This window comes from Acanthaster planci, linkage group LG19, assembly GCF_054643075.1.
Source record: "Acanthaster planci isolate LZ-2023a linkage group LG19, COTS_SCS, whole genome shotgun sequence".
NCBI lineage: Eukaryota > Metazoa > Echinodermata > Asteroidea > Valvatida > Acanthasteridae > Acanthaster > Acanthaster planci.
Window position 1 is genome coordinate 2,729,596 of NC_141795.1, and position 20,559 is coordinate 2,750,154.

The window sequence follows — 20,559 nt, forward strand, 5'->3', positions numbered from 1 at the left end:
CTTCCTCCAGGGAGGGGGAACGATATGGAATGGACGGGAGCCGGAGTGACCCCCAGGACAACAGGATACATCCTGAATCTCGACACCCGAAAACACAGAAGGATAAAAACTACTGAAATATTTTTGCAAGTTAGTTCACAAAATGAGATTGTTCTTCACGCATTGGTAGTTTTCAATTTCATATAATTATGTCGAGGCCTAAGTGCACGTATATTCGGCGGTTCAGTGAAACCCGATATTCTGTTTGTCCGTCGCTGGCCTCTTGAACAAAGCCAGGATTTTTTTAAAACGAAATTGGAGGTGGATCACGGAGTGGGTCAAAACAATTTCGATGAAAAATCGAAATCTAAAACATCGAAAATCTGGAATGGCCTCTTACCAGTATATAATACAAACTGATCTGGTTTATCCAGGCATTTTCGTTGTGTGATTGAGGTATATCCTAGCTGAAAGTAGCCAATACGGAAGTTTTACCATTTGCATTGGCTTGTGACTTAAGGAGATCGATGAGAGAAAAAACAGCTGAAAAGACACCCGGCTCAAGGCTTTAGGGCCTAAGTGTTTATCCATTGACGTAACTAACAACAACGGCCTTCATGCAGGTGCGCTCGTTCATTTATGACTGCATTCCATATGGTTTGACTATTGCAGGGCTACCCCCCCCGCCCTCAAGGCGTTTCTTAGGGGGTGGAGTTAACTTTTTTAACACTGGTTTTCAGACAGCTTATCCGGGGGAGGGGGGCGCGGGGGAGGTACTCCTGAGACATGAGACAATGCTCTCTCAAGTTTCTTCCAGTTGAGTGGCATAATTAAGACACTGAGATATAGGTTCCTTTATTCTGAACTGAAATGATCATGATGTAGGCCTACAGGGTCAACAGCAGAGTAATGTAAATTTCGAAATAACCCCAATAATCTATATATGCTGACAGTTTTACTAAAGAGCAAAAAAGGGGGGGAAATCGCTATTTATATAGAAAAGAAGAAAGTTGAGTTTGGTTGTTTTGTGTGTGTCAATAAAGAAACAGTTTTAGGTATAAAGCCGTTTTAAGTAATGTTTCATAGATGAAACGATGACTTGCATTCTTTAAGGATAGTGTCCAGTGGGGACAACTTTATGCAACTTTATTTTCCCGTAAACAAACTGGTCCACCGCGTCGCACTAAATCCAATCCACAACTTGAATGCAACCTTTGGTGTACCTAAGCTAAATATAGCTGAGTCATTTGAAAAGCAGTCTTTTATATTTTGAACTTGCCGTTTGACTTAGCCCAGTGGCACAACAAAAGCTCTTTCAATGGTTTTTATTGTCATACAGTGAGCCCACAATACCCCCCCCAAAAAAAAGAAAGAAAAGAAAAGAAAAGAAAAAAAAAACAAGGACAAGCGCAGTGTACGTAAGACCCCAGTCTTCACAGCAAGGTCATAGTATTCAGAAGTTTTGTACCGTACGTACACCAATCTCCACATGCTTCTGGCACCGTCACACACAACACGTACGTGGCGTGTGCGTGAATTAACACCGCTCTGCTCTTAAAGGTTCGTATTTTCGTCTGTTAGTTGGTGTATTTCCCCTATTACCTGTAACCTCGCACCTCATATTCATGAACATGTTTGCAGGCGTTACTACACACACTTTAATTAAAGACATGCACCTGACGATCGCATAACCAGCTTTCTAATTTTCCATTTTGCACCTAGGTAGACGAGAAAGCCCACCATGGTAAGGTACAAACTTCAAGTTTTCCATCTTCTAGTCCTTGTTGGATACACCATTGGTTCGAGTGCCGCTCAATCGTGCTATGCTTCACAGCGTGGCCATCTCGCTGGCAATGTGACACTGGGCTTCCTGTTTTCGTACCGTGGATACGATCCCGCCACACAGAAATGTAACAACGATGTGCCCAATTTGGAGAATATTCAGCTTATAGAGGCTGCGTCCATGATATTGCAACGAGCAGGGGTTCCAGGTATAGCCTTTGGTATGTACCGCTATTTGGCGTCCTTTATCCTACGTAGACATTTGGAAGTATTAAATGTGAAACGAAGTTTCTCTGACAAGTTTTGAACTAATTCGAACATAAATTTCCCATGCTATATATCATTACATGTTAAAATCAAAGTTCGGATTTCATTCATTTCACATATATTGCGTAGGCCTAATCCTCTCTTATTTGAAGGTTTTATGCATTTACCTGGAGTAGGTTAAAGGTAACTTGATCATGCTTGAACGATAAAACAGTGAGCGGTGACTTTCTTCACTTATGATCCTTTATCAATCGTTAATCAAGCGTGAATTAAACTTGGTTTGGGAGCGAAGTTTCGTCCAGTAAACATATGGAAATTGTTTCTAGTACTGCGTTATTGAGTAGCGAGTTTGATTGGCGATCGTCACTGAGAGACTTTTATCGGTGCGTTGGAATAAAAGAAGGACTTCTGCGAGGTTCACCACAAAGAGGTCTCTCTGGTTGGTCAAGGTGTACCCTCATTATTCCCGTAACTCTGCGCTGACAGGACCTTCAACCTGTTTTCCGAGTGCATAAAAAAAAATTCTGACGGTCATCTTCTGTTCTCTTGCGGTATGATCTCTGACGTAAGAATATGTTTGTATGCCGACAGTTTTGCACAGAATCGATGAGCGATTTTAACAACGAGGCAAACATTCGAAAGATGATAGTACTGATTGCCCAACCTTCGTATGTGTGTACATGTCCATGTTCAGTTCATGGACCTCGTAAGTCTGGTAGTTGCAACTTACTGAACGATGATGTCAGCTTAGTCAGGGGCAGAAAGACGGTGGCTCTGTCGCGTTTGGAGGCAGGATAGAACCTAAGGTAATTAGTTACTTACTTGTAGCCACGTAGGACATCACCGACCAATTTGCATTTTGTCCATTCTCTAGGTTTGGATTCGTGGGATACGTGTTCATCCAGTCATGCGGCAGTGGAGGCTTCAATGGCTTACCTTGCAGATCAATTTGATGACTCGAATCAAGATACTTTGACGGATCCATGTTCTTCCACTGTCTCCAAGCCTGGCATTGTCGCGGGATTGGAAAATGGGGGTCAAGGTATGTGCAGTCAGGTCAGGGCTTGTTCTTTGTTGTTCCAGTAACGTGTGTGTTAAGCTCTGCTGTGGATATCCTGACAAAGGCTCTGCTTTTAAACGCTGTAGATCTCATTTATCATCGTGACATTTTTGCACTGCCTGAGCACTAGGCCTTCTATTGAACCAATAACTGACCAATCAGCAATTGTTACAGCGCCGTTGGCAGGTTGTCAGCATTGGTTCCTCTTATTTCATTGGATCAAAGCGGGCTGTAAGCTGTGCGGAAATCTCTTGGCAACTTGCAACATTAAGAAAAATTCAGCTGTAAGCTTTCATGAAATCCTTGGACACACCTCTCTGCTTGCGTCTGTTTTGAAAAGTCTGTTTGCAAATTTGCTCTGTTGCTTTTTCATGTATTTGAAGTCTATCCGTTGGTAAAAGACTTCTACATATACAAACAGTGCACTTTGTCATGGTGTCAGACGATATCAAAGAGATAAGCTCGTCTGTCTCGCCGTTGCAAGTGTGGAAATCTTCTGACTGGAAATTATGTTTCCCAGACTGTTTCCATAAGCATCGAACAAAAGAATGTAGAGTAAATTTCCATTATTAACCGTGCTGTTTGCATGAGACCAAGTTCTATGGAACATAATTATGTACGTTATCAACTTTGACTTTCGTTTAACCAAACTTTAACTTAAAACGTGTAGACCTACCACACAATGCACATAGGTCTCTACATCGTACGATGCAGTGCCAACTTGTGCCAGGAGTCCTGTAGTTTTGTTAAGGCGGCCATGCGGAAAGCCGAAACGATTCTCCCAAGCAAGGTCAGATAATACAATGAAAAGCTCTTGTTGACAAAATGGAAATAGCTCTTGCAGGTTTCAGTACGGATGAGACCACGTACTCGGCATTATCTTTTTAATGCAAGTTTTGCATGTCTGCGCAAGTCAAGTTCAGGTGGACCTAATTTGCCAATCATACTCCAGACAACTCTTAAAAGTTGTGTGTCTGCAGTCGTTGTTTTGTGGTTGTCTCTAGCACAAACAAGTCTGTAAAAGGGTTTAAAATGCACATTGCCGAGCAATGACATTACACATCAAGGCGCTGAGAGCATGTGACTTTATGTTCCTTGTGTTATGCATAACGGCTGGTTCAGACTTTCCGGGAAAGCAAAGACAAAGTTCTGACGGCAGATCAAATTTTCATGCGGGAAACTTGCAAATGTTGAGCACATTTCGACTCGAGTGAATTTCTCGTAAACGTTTCTTGACGCCAGATTTGTTTTACTTGCAAGTTTGCATTCGCCTGAAGTGATGTCATCAGGCCTTCAAGTGCATTTGTCCGAAGGTCAGAGAATTTGGAAGTTGTTTATAGAACTTGAAAGAAAAAAATGTAAGCGATAGACCTCTTACGCAATGCACATAGGTCCCTACGCCTGTACAATGTAGTACCAGGTTGTGCTGTGATTCATGCTATTTCGGTTGACGTCCGTGCACGCGGAGAGCCTTTGTGAAAACGCTTTATCTTTTGCCCAAACAAGGTTAAACAAAACAATGAAAATTCACTGCAGAATTTGAGCACTTATTGACAATATCGAAACGTGTAAGTTCCTGCAGGTTTCAGTATCGATGTGATTACGCACTCTGCATTCCTTTTTTTTTAAATGCATGTTTGGCATATCTGAGCAAGTCAAGTTCAGGTGGAACTAATTTGCCCATTTTATTTCCCTGACAACTCTGTAAAAAAAGATGTGCCTATAGTCGCCGTTCCTTACAATCTCTAGCACAAATAAGCTGTGTTTTTACCTCAAGCGACATTTTTTCCACGTAATTACAGGCGAAACTGTTTCTTGGTTGATGAATGAAGCCAGAGTTCCTGTGATCAGCTTTGGTGCCTCCCAACCATCCTTGACCGAAGACGGCCAGTTCCCTTACTTCTTGCGCACCATACCCAACGACGACTTCCAGTCAGTGGTCAGTTTTGTTCTATAATCCGCCTCGAGCAGAAGCACGTTCTATAATTTGCCCTTACCAAACTATTAAAACCTTTTCCTTCATCGCAAATTGAAAACTAGCGGTAACTATTCAGTAAAGGTTGTTCTGATGCTTAGGCCAAGTCGAATCGTATGAAAATGTGTGTAAACGTCGGAAAAAGATCACAATGGTTCTTGGACGTTGCTAGATGACCAAAAAAAACCCCCCAAAACCACCAATAGATACTATTTTAAACTTCAACCACGACCATCGATATGGAAGTAAATGAGTCGTTAAAAGATGGGATTCGTGTTGGAAATCAACGGGCTACTGGTTGTGCCACCTGTCATACTTTTTATGATGAAGTGGCGTTGAGAGTGACTTTTCTTTCTATTCAGGGACTAGTTCTGCTGCTTCAGAGAATGAACTGGAACTACGTGACAACCATCACCCTCGACACTGTGGAGGATCAAGCGGCATTACGATCATTCCAGCGAGCAGCCAATCGACATTCAATATGCATAACATCACCCCAACAATTCTCTTCGAATTCTTCCAATGAAGACATGGATCAACTCCTCAGCGGCATCACCAGCAACGCGTACGCGCGCGTGGCCGTCGTCTTCTCCTCCAGGACGGAGAAATTGGCCGCTGTGGTACTAAGAGCGGAAAACTCGGCCTCTGCTCTGCAGTTCGTTCTCGGCCACAGGGCCACGCTTGCCCCCGTATCGGGTGCTTCTGCTCTGCCCGGAGCGCTTGGATTCAGGTTACCCTCACCACCAACGGACGAATTCGATGCCTACTTCAGAAATCTAACCCCGGACACAGTTGACCCAGTTCGCAATCCATGGTTTAGGGATTACTGGCAAAGGAAATATCGGTGCAATCTCCCTGGATCAGGTATGTAGCATTCTTGACGATATTTTTTGCCTACATGTTATCCTATTCTGACCTGGCTGAGACAACTTTGTAAAGGAATATGTGATTTTAAACAAGTGCTTCCAAATATTCCATTACTACTCTCCCAATACGGCCGTTTCACAATAGTGCGCCACCAAGAAGTTGCCACGCGTTGGCCAATCACAATGCGCGAAAGTTGTCGACCCAATGTGCGTTTAAAAAGGGTTGACAAATTTCGAGCGTTGTGATTGGCCAACGCGTGGCAAACTCTTGGAGGCGCCCTATTGTGAAACGGCCGTATTATTTCAGTAGTTCATTTTAGGGATCATTTTTCTAATTTCTTTAAAATAGAGTCGTTAGATAGAGTTTGACAGCAAGCCCATACGGTAAAAACAATATTTCATTTTTTTAAAGCATAAAAAAACGAATCAGTTAATGCACAAATGGATCTTGGGAGCCTTTGTACATGTGAAAATCTCATCAGGGCAAGTGAAGGCAGCTTATCGCCCGAACACAATCAACAAGAATACACCCCTTAACGGTAGTAATAACGAAGCACTTTGACATGGTGACACATAACCAATGACCACCTAACGTTTTCTTTGTTGACAGTGTCAATCAAATTTCTTTAGCAAGGAACTGACATCTAGTCCTCCCTTCCTTTTGGAATAATTGTCCTTTTTTGGTTTGATTTAATGGTTTCTTGCTCGCTTCTTCACAGGATCTTACAGTCAGAACTGCTCAAGCATCCAAACAATTCTACACGAGCACAGTTACGTACGTCATCCCTACGTGCCGAGTGTTATCGACGCAGTCCTGGCATTTACAACGAACATTCAAACTTTCTACAACGTGAGCTGCTCAGTGATTGGTCAGTCGGGCTCGTGTGATTCTGATCAAAGCCAACAATGGTTGTCGCTCATCAAGTGAGTAGATTTTAAAAAGGGAAGTTTTTGTCGAATTGCCCCGTCATAATGGTGCAACGCTAGAGCTGAAACCATTCCTGGTGCAAAATGTCTGGTACGTCGAGAATATGCATAAAATTACCAACATCTCTCAAGTCTCTCTTGATGGCTTGTTTCCAAGAATGTGCGAATAGCCTACATCATCCTGAGCTGAACAAATTGAACAGGATTCTACACATGCCAAAAATAATTTGTCAAAGAAAATGAATTTCACTCTTGAAAAAAAAACTGCGTTCGAGGTTGAAAGGGGTAAAAAAACAAATGTATTCACACAGCTTTTGTCAATTCTTGCAGAAATGTCAATTTCACAAAAGATAACGGCCAGCATTTTGCATTTCACCAATCTGGAGACACTTACTACAATAGACTGGACATAGTCAACTACAAAATGAATGGTGCAGGAAACTTCCAACTGGAACCAGTAAGTTAACCTTATTAGCCGGTCATTATGATCAAGTAAGCTGTTCACCTATCGATCTACCAGCTCACAAATCCACTGGTCACTGTGTCAGACATAGCCAACATTTTACACAAAAATGACCAACCTACAAAGCTCCATTGTTGCTACAAAGTGGATAATTTTGCCACTCTCTTTTGCTAATCCGTACCATGGAATTGTAATTCGCTCGTGCGGCACGAAAGTCATAGGAAAACTGTAGTGTATAAGTTTGTGCGCATTCAGTGCAATGCACCAGTACAGCTTGCAACCAATTTTCATTGGATGTGCGATCTTGTGCGCGGGCGCCATGCACCCAATAGAAATCTAGGACCGCCAACCATTATTGTGCTACCATGCTGAGATGGAACTTGTTCGTATTCTTTCCCACCAAATTCTAATGACCAGAAAGTTGGGAAAATACCTAGAATGCAAGTATGAATCTGTGAGATAGCTATTTGCAGCGGTCTGAAATAGCCGCCGCAAGCTCTTTCAATTACAAACGCCAGATTCAAGCGTTTATGAGCCTGTCATTGGACCAGCCAGTTCACTAAACCTTACAATTTGACCATGTCTGCCTGCAGGTTGGTTCTTTCGAGAGAGGCGAGCTCAGCTTAAATGTCAGCCAACTTGAGCTGGTGAGCAGCGGAGGTGTGAGCCCAGTTCGGTCGGAGTGCAACCCCCCGTGTGTGGATCTCACCTGCGGAGACACGAGTGGACCTATGGTAAGTCCCAAGCACACCGTACCATACCATTTCTTAACCGGTTCGTGATAACTTCCCCGTCATACACGGGCGGCGCACGCACCACTGATTACAAGCTCCCACGGCCATTGGGTGAACACTCATCACGTTGCTCGTTAACTCCGATTAATTGATTCCAGGTAACTTGTATGCAGTGGGCGTGGTTTAAACTGAAGTGACGTCACATGCGTAGGATTTCTCCTTTCCTTAGAAACAGGCACTACTTGCCCGCAGTCCATGAACGATTTGCGGTACCAGTTCAACCAAGTCACATACAATACGTTGGCAATTCTTCCCAAAGTAGGTTTTAAAGGTGTATTTGCTGACATCTGAGTTATAACGTACATGTATTACAAAGTGATTTACCCTAATTCATCTACCATCTTGGAGCATAACTTCATATGAGCTGTTAAGTGTTCATTAGAATAAACACGTCCAGTTTTCTTAATGAGGACTGTTTCTGGCAATTTGTCAGAGCATTTTTTGTGGTTGATTTAATCCAATTATGAATAACGGACGTAATAAGTCATAGTGTTCTTACGACACTTCTGTCCACCATTATAGTCAACGCAACTGTACGACCCCTATGGAAGAGGCGAAGAGGTGTGTCGTGTACAGTTCACCATAGACAATAGATTCTAATTTCCTCAACAGGTTTATATTCCCGGAGATGTCATTCTCGGGGGCTTTTTCTCCGTCCACAACTGGAACGACAGTCAGTCCTCGTGCGGGGCTATGGACAAATCCGGCGTCAGGCGACTGGAAGCCATGATGTACGCACTGGACAAGATCAACAACGACACCACGATTCTGCCGGGCATCAAGCTGGGCATGGATGGCTTTGACACCTGTGGACATCCGGATCGAGCCGGTCACCAGGCCCTTCAGTTGGTCAGCCAGAGTCAGTTCGGACAGAGCGGCTCGGGCCAGAGGCCTAAGCCGGGTGGACTGCTTGAGCACGTGTATGGTATCATTGGCCCGAATGGTGACGAGGAGTGCCAGTTAGTGAATGGGGTTCTCAATGTGAGTTGTTCATTTCTAAATGATTTCTCTTCCAACTTGCATAAATACTTCATATTTTACAAGTACCCCCAGAATCGTTGGGCCAGACGTCCGCCCGGAGCAGGGGTCGACGTCAGGCCCCACAGTTCTAGGGGTAATTCCAGTAACTGTTAAGGGCCAGTTTCTAAAAATTTGTAATGACCTGCAAAAACCATATCTAGAAACGGATATTCACGTGGATATCAAGGATATGTTATAAACCCTTTACACCTCAGTGTTTGCACTCTATACACAATTGATAAAGAACAGGTTCATTTCATTTAACAGGTTTATGACACGCCGATGATATCCTACGCAGCAACGGCTCAAACCCTGAGCAACTCGGCCGTGTACACGAATTTTGCGCGCACAGTTTTCCCCGATTCGACGGCTGGTTACGCTCTGCTCCAGGCAATGTTAGCCAAAGGCTGGAGGTATGCGCAGGCGCTCAACAGTAACACAGCCTCGGGACGTCTCTTGTCAGCTGTTTTACAGCAAACCGGCACCAGGGTTAGTCCTCGTAAACTAGAGCTCTTAAACTGGAGCATGTCTTTCAGTCTCACACACTCTCTCTCTCTCTCTGCGAATTAGCTTAATTGCTTTGACTGGCTTTAGGAGACGAACTAAGTTACCAAAGCACACGACTGACATCGTGTTGTGCTTCCTTTTATTTCAGATTGGCGTCTGTTTGACAACTTCTCAAATCATTCCACCAGCTGACAACAGGGATCAAATGGACGAGGTTTTCCAAAATTTGCTGACTCGCTCTTCAGCCAAAGTTGTCGTCATTACTGCTACCAACGCTGATATGCGTGTCATCCTCGGGGAATTTCAAAGGCGTAATCTTTTCGACCAGTTTTACTTGATTTTAGCCAGCGAATGGTCGACTGACTTGAGTCTGCAGTCAGATTTCGCTGCAATTGCACCAGGTAATTCTAATGCAATTAAATTCCATTTACACGGATCGATAAAAATTAAAATCCAAGTATTGGATACACAAATTAGATATAATCATAGCTATCACAGTAATTTAATTTCAATTGCAATATGTTATAATCGATAAGGATCGTTGAGACGGAATATAGAAAATTAGGGACTACCACGTATTAGACGAACAATTTGGAATGAAATTAAGAAATCAAATTTTTGAATAGTTGGGAAATAATCAAAAAAAATTTTTAAGGGCTTTTGCAGTTTTACTCATTTTTTTTGCAATTTTGTTGATTTGACGAAATTTTTCGTGTGATGATATACATTATACCTCTGATGAGCTAGATGAAATTTGCTAGTTACCACTATTACGTCTAAGTTGAAGCTCCGTTCTAAACGTTGGCTCAGTACATAACATCCATCTCCTCACGTGAATAAACGAACACTGATTAGACTTTTTTCTTTCGCATTTCTGCTATAAGGGATAACATTCTTATCAGAGGGCAAACGAAGTTATCCAGAATTCAAGGAATATTTTTCAAGACTGAAGCCGGGAACAAACCTACGCAACCCATGGTTCGCTGAATATTGGGCCGATAGGTTCCAGTGTAACTACCCAGGAACGCAGTCTGCTTACGCCGAAGATTGTTCAGGTAAGTATGGAAACTAAGGTCGGACTCGCCTGCTAATTAATGCTCACAAAGCCCATTGACGTGGCAACGAAGCGTGTGAGCCAACTTGCGCAGTTGAGCGCGTTTTGCAGCACCGCATTATTCGCGCATTTAAAACTTTATGGAATTAATAATTTTGACTGTATCAAGTGGTCAAACTGATTGGCACATTAACGGAAAGGAAACCTCAATAAGTTGAGATGCGTCAAACTGAATAACGATTGGGCACTACTTGATTCAAAAGCACGACATCTATAATTCGAATACATTGTACAAATTTGAATGTTTACAAATTAAACTGAACGCAACGAACATGAATGATAGAAGAAAGACTTGAGCAGATTCGCGTGTCAACTTAACTAAGTTAGCTGACTGTCCAAGATTAGTGAAATCATGGTATTCAAGGTACAATAGCTGGTATGGTGTATTTCTTGACAGGGTTTGAATCTCTAACACCTGACGATGGTGAGGACATGCGCATTGCGCAGACAGTGGATGCTGTGTACGCCATGGCTCGTGCCATATCAGACCTTCACGCTCGTTACTGTCCAGGGGAGCTTCATGTCTGTCCTGCAATGATCACAGCCACAGGGGAAGAACTCTTTCAACTCTTGACTGTACCATTTACCAACCGATTTACAAGTGTAAATGATGGTTACATCGTTGCAATGAACATATATGGCGATGTTGCACCTGACTATGAAATATACAACGTGCAGACGATGCCCGATGGAACCTTAATAGATGTGAAGGTAAATATCGGCTATACTCACCTAAGTTCTGCTATACTTGCCCGCGAACAATTAAATAATTATTTCATGAAAAATTGCTTTGAACTATGAATAATGTCTTTTGTCTGCTAATCTAGTAGCCGACGAGTGCGATAATGCGTAAATAAGCCTATGTCATTGGTTGTTGCACCCCAACTTTGCTCATTTTCACGTATCACAGAAAATACAAAATATGCATGCAGGTAGTTCCTCGTGGTAACATACACATGCACATGACGATTTAAAGGTGTTTATTTTGGATGCCTCTGGAAACCAGTCTTTTAATTGGAATTTTGTAACGGCATCTCTGTACAGGTTGGTGTTTACCAGAACTATAACTTCCGAGCGGTGGATGGAACTGACATCACTTTGTACACCAAGGTCAACGACACCTTTGTTGAAGTTGCTGATGCAAAGTCTGTTTGTGAAGGTCGATGTGATGACTGTAAAACGAACGAGAGGGTGCAAACAGCCGAGGTTTCTGGGGGAGATGTATGGATCGGAGGTAATGACGTTTCCAAATACTTGTATTTATAAATATTCTGAAGGTTATCTCACGCCACACTGGCAAGCCATGTTTTGGCTTGTAAATGTAAATTTAAGTGCCAACACATACACATCTTCGGAATGAGTGACTTTGAAACGCTGGTGGCAGCAGACAAACTGGTCCTTTTTCATAGTATTGCGCGTGCTCAGAACTATTCACGCATGCTCAGAACTGGTAGAAAGGACCAGCATGTGTTTGGTGCCACCTGAAGCGTCTAGAGGAGGTCTCCCATCGCTTTTGTTATTCCTTCCCAGGACTGTTTGAGCTCCACGAACCAACAAGTGATAACCTACAGTGCAAAGACCAGCTCATTCCTTACAATGTCCAGTTGCTGGAGGCATTCCTGTTTGCCGTCGAGCAAGTTAACCTGAACTCTGCTATTCTGCCGGAACTGAAATTGGGTGCCATCGGTTTTGACAGCTGCGGCAGTGCAGATAGGGCTCGAAGGGAGGTGCTTAATTTCGTGAGTGGGGCTGTGGATTACCGATCCGGATATCTTCAGACACGTGCTTCGGTAAGAAAATTTTAAATGTGTGTTTAAATGTATTTGAAGACGAGAAAATATCGTGTAAGTACGTCATAAAATAAACTATAAAACTATTTCACATTACCAAAAATCAACAAAGCCACAGAGACTCATAAACAAAAACAAATTTTACAATATGCTTTAACCCCCTTCGATACATATTACCATCCGCAGGTTGTTGGAATCATAGGGGGTCAGACCAGCGACACGACAGTCACAGTTGCAGAAGCCTTAACGCCACTTGGTATAAATCAAGTCAGCTACTCCGCAACAACGTCTGAACTGGATAATTCCGGCAAGTTTCCCTACTTCCTCCGGACGGTGCCGTCTGACAACATGCAGGCCCGGGCCATCGTGGACTTGCTTCAAGCCGCGAACTGGCAGTATGTGTCGGTGGTGTATTCAGACAATTTGTACGGTACCGACCTCTGGAAGGGAGTCCAACAGAACTTGGCGAGGACCTCGGTTTGCGTGGCGATGAGTCTTCGGTTACTACCAACGTACACCAGCAGAGACTATGAGATGATTGTCCGCCAGCTTCAAACCAATCCCTATGCCCAAACAGTGCTTTTACTGACGTCAGATATAGACACCAGACGTGTTCTAGAGGCAGCCGAGCGAATTAGTGTGACAGACCTCCAGTGGATTGGAACGGACGCATGGGGTGACCGTGATTACGTCATAGAGCATGCGCAGGTAACCTCCCGTGGAGCACTTACGTTGAGGTTCCAAAAAGCTCCGATGATACAAGCCTTCAAGGACTACATCATACGGCTGCAGGTGTACGCGAACCGCCGCAATCCGTGGTGGATAACGTACTGGGAGGACACATTCCAGTGCAACACCTTTGGTTCCACTAGGTACAATGTGTCTTGTCCTTGGCAGCTAAATTTGGAATCTGTCTATATGCAGGAAACGGAAGTTGCGTACATCATAGATGCTGTGCAACTTTTTGCAACTGGTCTGCATAACGCTATGCAAGAAATATGTCCCGAAATAACGAGGTAAGGGACCAATCTTTATGCATTCCTTTGTCACTTTCTTTAAAAAAGTCAACAGTTAATATCACTCCATCACCCTTCTCGCTGCTTTTGTCTCGTCTTTGGTTGAAAGAATGGAATTTTTAGACTTCAGACTTTTGATTCGATTTCCACGCACTTTGACCTTATCATAACATTCCTTTATTATTATTTGGTTAAGCTTGCTCTTTACGTGTCTTACTATCTATCGTGTGTGAAAGACATTTGCGATCAATTTCTCGTTGAATTAATCTTTTTGTGAATTTCTTTTATGTATCATCAAAGACGTAAAAAATCACCCTTTTTCCTTCCAGATATATTTGTGATGACCTTGCTTCTCATCCAGACATTTTACATCGTTACGTAAGAGAAGCAACTATAACAAGGCTTGACGGATCGGTTTTCAAATTGGACGAAAACGGCAACGGTGCACCTTTCTTTGACGTACTGCACATTGAAGCGAATGACACTGGAGTCGGGAACTCCTACATGAAGGTATTTTCTGCATGATTACCGGTAACCGTTTTCAACCAGTGTCTGTCACAAATTAATGTAGGCTCGAATAAGAGCAACTATATTGAAAAAAATCACCCGATACCTGACACAACGTTAAGAAGGTTGATCTCAGAGTCCAACATATTTCACGAACAAGTTGAGACAACAATCGGGCATTTGATTTTAGAGATACTCGAATGGACATCTCTTGCCTATGTTGCCTCTGAGTGTCAGTCGCAAACTATGAAGCCACATTGTCATGGTTCAATATTTTAGAAGCAATACCAAGATGCGTCTCTGAAGAATGTGTTATGTTAGCCTAAGGCTTTGTATTTCTCCTTCTGTGAAGCATCGATGACTCCTTTGATCTCACGTTATTGCATGAAACATCTTGGGAATAATTTGCTTAGATTGCTATGGACGGTATTTTGATTCTTAGGTTGGAAACTGGACACCAGAAAGGTTGACTTTAAATTCAGCGCCATCTGTTGGTCCAACCAAGTGCCTCGGACGCTGTGCAGAGTGTAACAGAGTTGAAGAAAACCCCTACGTGCGGGTTCCTGCACCAATACAAATCCTGGGCCTGTTCGACCTGCATGCGTCAGGGGACCATCTCGCTGAATGCGGCGAGCTCAGGGATGCCGGCATGGTGAACCTGGAGGCCATGTTGTATGCTATTGATCGGATCAATGCCGATCCCATGATCCTGAACGGCGTGGCGGTGGGAGCTACTGCGTTCGACACGTGCTCTCGAGGGTCTCGTGGAGTGCGTGACTTGTCGTCCGTGTTCAGCGGATCTCGTTCACTTCAAGAGGATAACATCCACAATGTCTGGTCGTTGATAGGTGGCGTAGTTGGGGGTGAAAGCGATCAAGTCACCTTGACCACAGCATCGCTTACCAAGCAGTACAAGTATGCACAGGTCAGCCACAGATCTGATTTAATCAAGCATACCTTTAGAGTGTTACTTTAGTCAAGTACATTTTCCCAGAAAGTCCGTCCGTCATAATGTTAGTGTTTTACCAATTAGTATGTTATTTCTCTGCAAAAATCTTTAGAGCTTTTGGTAAAAAAGTATAGTTGATAAGTAATATACCACTTGATTCAAATCGATTGAACAAAATAAACAAATGAAAGAGACCAACTTTTTTTTAATTAGATGTTTGAACAGTAAATCGGTCCCTTCAGGTCGTTTTCTTTAATGCTCAGTCATAGAGTTATGCATTACAGAAATGTTTGGTCCGATCAACTGAATCATCAGACATCTAAAGCACATGCACTGAGTACTTTCTTCTCAATTGTTATTGATGAATAACACTCCCCTTTCATAACTATACATCGTTGGATTTCTTAAAACAAAGGTGAGCTATGGGGCAGGAACAACGGATGAGAACTTCAGTAATCTTTTGCAAGTAGGACCCACCGTCGATAATCAGGTTTCGGCTGTCATGCAGTTGCTAGAGTATTTCCAGTGGCAGTATGCATCTCTGATATCATCCTCGACAGAGTATCGGGTGCAACGTAAGTAAAACATACCTCAAAGGTTTTGTCTCATGACAATGTCGGCAGAGGTTTTATTTGGGGGGTGTGTGTTTAAGAATTTCAGAAATGTGCACATTTCTTCTAACATTGATTAAATACACTTTATCGTTGTCTCACAGAAAGAGATACCTTCATCCGTGAAGCTGATCGTCGTGGACTTTGTATTGGGACACAGGCAGCCATTGGACAAACTGATATACCAGCTCTTCTACAAAGCATTTATGAAACAACAGAACTGAATGTCGTCGTCCTGTTCACAGATAAGGAAGACACCTTACAACTTATGGAGGCGGTAGAAAGACAAAACAGGGCACGCCATCTCCAATGGGTGATCGCATTTAGCGGGCTCGAGGAAAACGAATTATCTGGCAGTTCGTATCTGGGTGCTCTTTCAATCACCAGTCCACCCAAACGCGTTCCTGGGTTCGAGGAGTATTTCTCCTCACTGACGGCTCTCTCGAATCAACGCAACCCCTGGTTCCAAGAATTCATTGGTTACAAGTACAACTGCAGTGTGAATCCTGCTGGTCACTTCTCGGAAGAATGCAGTCGATTCGAAAACGCCTCCCTGCAAGTTACTCGTGGAAGCTATGCCCTGTCAGCCAACGTCATCAATGCTGTCTATGCCATAGCTTACGGCTTGGATGACCTCAGGGATAGGCGCTGTGGAAGCACCCCGGGCTTGTGTGCTGCTTTTGTCGGCTTGAGTGCAGAGGAACTACAGCAAGGAATTAAGGAATCTTCATTTACGGGTGAAGATGGAAGTAAAGTTAACTTCGAGAATGGTGCATCAGTGGAACGATTCATCATATGGAACTACAAGCAGATTAATAACTCTAATCAATTTGGCATGGTAAATACGCATTCATTTTTCACGTGCTCTGTGATGGCAGTGCACTAGTTGATGTACTTTTCGGCACATGACCTGAAGATAAGTTAAATTTAAAAAAAATACACTTTTAAATCTTGAAATGGGCCTGGAATGTAAATTATGTTGAATGCCTTCCTTTACATTTCTGTACGTTTACAGGTATGTTAAAGAGTATTTTTAATGTTATTTATAGGTCGGGAGCTGGATGTCAGGAAATATCTCCATAGAGAATGGCCGTGTAGACTTGTTAAATCCACAAGGCCAACCTGTCACAACTCCTGTGTCATCCCAATGCCCTGGATCATCTCCCCAACCCTCCTCGCCGACCACTACCCCTGTCTCCAGCACGGCTAGAGGCACGACAGTTGCCACCAACAAAATTACTATGACGACTAAGAGTGCTACGACAGCCAAAGCCACCACGGCAACTGAAAGCCCGGAGACAATACATACCACCAAATCACAGTCTGGCACTACGCAACCACTCGTGGGCGTGTCCAACCTGACATCGAGCTGGTTCATAATCCTCCAGATCATCGCTGTCATAGGGATCATACTGTCACTGGCATTGATTTTCATGAATGTTTGTCGCTGGAAACGCCCGGTGACCGAAGCGATGTCCCCATTCCTTTGCGTCATGCTCTTGGTGGGCATTGTCCTCGCGTACTTGTTGGTTCCCATCTACGCTGCACCGCCCAGCGTTGTCACCTGTGGCATCAGGCGAGTGTGGCCGGGAATCGCTTTTGCGTTCTGCCAGATTGCCATATTTCTCATGGCAGTGCGGTTGTGTTGGCTCTCCATGCAAGTACACGTGATCTCCGGCAAGATGTCAATGTCTTTAATGAACGTTTCGGGGCAGGCGGCGGCGTTTTTCATCTTGATGGCGCTGGAGGTCGTGATAGTGGCAGAATGGCTAATTTTACAGCCCCCTGAGTTGATGGCGAGTGACGCGCCAAACGGCTTCAACGGAAACGGCTCCGTCACGGCTGTGTGTGCGAACGGTGCATCCATCTCGGCATCCCTTTCGTATGTGCATGCGCTAATTGTCATGGCATTCTTCCCTATTCTTCTAACCTGGAGAAAGAAGAACATGGTTTCCTTGGTCGAGTTGATAACACTGCAGCTTATGAATGCAGGTAAGTTGAATCTGTGTTACTTAAATACACCTATTTGGGCGAGGTATGTTGTAACAACCGCCACAACCCAGCAACCTCATCACTGCCTGAGAGAGAACTTAGAATTAAGTGAGAATCAGTTCCTGTAAGAAAGAATGTTGTCAAACAGGGTTTTGGTTAAACCCCGGACGATAGACACTTACTTGCACTCTTTTCCGTTTGACTTCCTGCTACTTTAGGCAGTTTGATTTTGATGATCGCGTGGATAGTGGTTGAATCGCTGATTGCTCCGAACGATCGCTCAGTAGGAGTGGCGGTCATTGCAACCATCAAGGCCACACTGTTACTTCTGCAGTCCCTGCCGCGTGCCAGGAGAGTTCTCTTCAAGCGCGGCTCCTTCGACGATTCATCGCGCGTCCAGCTTGCTGAATCGAGGGGATCCATTCCGGGTGAGTTTTGCCCGACGTTAATGACACGAAAAAGCATATTATAAAGAATCATTTATACAAAATACGGAAACCTGACTGTATGGAAGAAAAAAGGCAGCTGTCTATAATTAATTTTGGGGCGCTTTTTATTTTATACGGAAACTTCATACAAAAAACATGACATGCAGTTTTGACTAGTACCTAGTAAAACTGAATGAATTTTCACGGTACAAATCAGTTAACAAGCAAAAATGAAAAAAAATTCATTATTTTTCGCTGGGCATTTTTCTGATTTGATTTTATATGAACCTGTCTTTGGTGGAAGCAGATGTCAGTCAGTGCATAGATATATGTATAAACTTACCAATCACATACAACTTTTATTAATTTTTTCTCGGTGCGTTTACAGAATATCCAGCTGCAGAAGACATGAACGACGATGTCAGCTTGCGGGGTAGCCAAATAGAGCTCATTGAGGCCGCGCTGACCGACAAAAAATGAGATTTTTTGGATCATTAACAAGGATTGAAACTAGCAGAGTTCAATACACGTATTCGAAATATTTGGAACGCAAACGAACCGTATTCGAGTGGGCCGTGGTTTTCTCATCTGTCTTTGAAGTGATTAAAGAAACGTTGAGAGCAGGAGATCAAAAAACAGGGAAAAGACAAGGTATGCCCTAAAATAAAAAGTGGGAACGTATCAGCAGTAGGCCCTTGAAATCCCTTGCGCAACAACTACTGAATTCGTCTTTACTGTTCAAAAATCCCTGTCAGTAAACGATCATTATGATGAACTTTTTCACTTTTGCCATGTGCACATATAATTGCAAATATCTCAAAGCATATTAATATACACATATTTAAATAATTCCAAAATGTGGGGTATGTAAGGTTTTAGAAAATTTGTTGATTGGATATTTTAAGCAGAAGTTCTTGGGAAGGTATAGCCCGTTAAATTCGTGAGAACAAGATGATTATTTTGGATATCTCTAAGTTAAGATATTTGCCTACAGTTCCTTTTAACTTGTTACCTAATTAAAGTGGCTTATTTAAAGTCCATTTCCCAGCAAGACCATTATCCTGAAGAAATGTACGGTCAAAAATTAAGATAACAGAGCAAAAGAGGGCCTATGTAGAAGCTTTTTAAACACAGATATTAGTCACTAGTTGCTATGAATCACCTCAATAATTTTGTAATATGTATGCAGTAAACTTTGTGATTTAAAAAACCGAAATATCACAAGCTGCCGTCATAGTTCATTTAGTGCTTACTTTTAAGTCGGGTAAATGAACTTTTTTTTCAAACTATTACTCTCTAGAATAATTATGCTTGTAGGGTTTATCAGCTTATCTAAGTCCTTATACGATCAAGTAGCCAATAACATAACGTTAGCACGTTTGCTGTCTTGATACGAACGTTATTTTATCCTGAATCTACCACACGCTTTCACTCATAAATGTATAACGTTTGGATACGACATGTACTAAATAAAAGGCAAGCATTGGATGCTCTTCTGTACGGGCAGTGAAAGTTTATCCTAACCTAAACCCTGCCTTAAATATGATTACTTGTTGCCTTAAAGAGAGGATTTTCTTATAGTATTTGCAGCATTTGTTGTTAGGTTTGTGAGATAATACTTTGTCAATGCGTCTGTGGTCGTTTGTTTTTGCACTGACTGGTCAAACGCCAGACAGTTTGAACAGATCGTTAGGGAACAAAAATACGTCTATTTCAAGATGTACTTGCGTTGAGGAGATGTTAATTTTAATTACAGGTTTTGCCCTTACACTGACGTATGTTCATATAATTGTTTACTCAATGTTTGTCCGAGAGCTTAAAGGTTAACAGAAATTGAAAAAAAGTTCAGTCCCCGTGAAGTATTTCAAAATAACAATAACTACGTAAACATTTCAAAAACAATTAATGTTTACCCCATTGTTACCCCAAAATGAATAAAAAGATCCTGCGTCTCCCCGCCCACAAAAATTCCCTTTTGGCCGTTCGCGCTCCCAGGCTGATTGGATGACGTCATCGCCAGAACGCCAACATAATGTACACAGCGCACAGTACACGCAGTACAGTATCGCAATAATTTTGAATTTCCAGTGAAAAAACGGAGGCCAACCTCTCCACGAGAGTCAACAGGCGGCGCTATTTCGGTCCTATTTTGCACTATTTTCGTGTAGGGTGCAGACCACTAATTCAAGTGCGAATTTCTGGCCAGCTCATTAGCATTGAAAGTGCCCCCCCACAGTATCTTTTGAAAAAGGAGATTGTTTGTCCCCCAAAATGGTGAGATTGTGTAAATCCTTGCCAGGATCAACTCCCTGGGTCTTTGAGCTTTCATATGAGAGCAGAATGGCTAAAAACTACGATTGAAAAATGGTCGTAAGTGCCCGAGAAAGTTGAGGGTTGCCACTTGAAAAATGGCTGTAATCGGACTTGGAAAAATCACTTTTCGGGGGGTGATTTTGTTTTGTGGGAATAATTGAAAATGTAATTGGTTAACCCACAAAAAAATGAAAAGAAA

At 42.8% G+C, this 20,559-nt stretch overlaps 1 protein-coding gene across 2 annotated transcripts; it reads left to right on the plus strand.

Annotated features, from left to right (window-relative positions):
• The first annotated feature begins 1,405 nt into the window (after positions 1–1,405).
• LOC110973163 (uncharacterized) lies at positions 1,406–19,821 on the plus strand. Of its 2 annotated transcripts, none has more exons than XM_022223754.2 (23): positions 1,406–1,539; positions 1,702–1,982; positions 2,903–3,070; positions 4,891–5,027; positions 5,426–5,927; positions 6,649–6,853; positions 7,187–7,313; positions 7,913–8,053; positions 8,726–9,094; positions 9,401–9,622; positions 9,789–10,041; positions 10,525–10,695; positions 11,152–11,465; positions 11,799–11,988; positions 12,285–12,544; positions 12,731–13,560; positions 13,890–14,070; positions 14,510–14,992; positions 15,432–15,591; positions 15,732–16,465; positions 16,677–17,619; positions 17,838–18,047; positions 18,436–19,821. In XM_022223754.2, the coding sequence occupies exons 2-23, from the start codon at positions 1,721–1,723 to the stop codon at positions 18,525–18,527; spliced, it is 6,954 nt and encodes a 2,317-aa protein (XP_022079446.2). In that variant the 5' UTR covers positions 1,406–1,539; positions 1,702–1,720; the 3' UTR covers positions 18,528–19,821. The 2 variants fall into 2 exon arrangements, with proteins under 2 accessions (XP_022079446.2, XP_022079455.2); XM_022223763.2 differs by having other exon boundaries at positions 1,433–1,539; positions 1,706–1,982.
• Positions 19,822–20,559: the final 738 nt, after the last annotated feature.

What these genes read in the sequence shown, in the direction of transcription:
- LOC110973163 (XM_022223754.2), top strand. Translation starts at nt 1,721, where the DNA reads ATGGTAAGGTACAAACTTCAAGTTTTCCATCTTCTAGTCCTTGTTGGA. An exon ending in TACAGCAAACCGGCACCAGG is followed by an intron (nt 9,623 to 9,788) that starts GTTAGTCCTCGT and finishes CTTTTATTTCAG; the next exon opens with ATTGGCGTCTGTTTGACAAC. An exon ending in ACTCTAATCAATTTGGCATG is followed by an intron (nt 16,466 to 16,676) that starts GTAAATACGCAT and finishes TGTTATTTATAG; the next exon opens with GTCGGGAGCTGGATGTCAGG.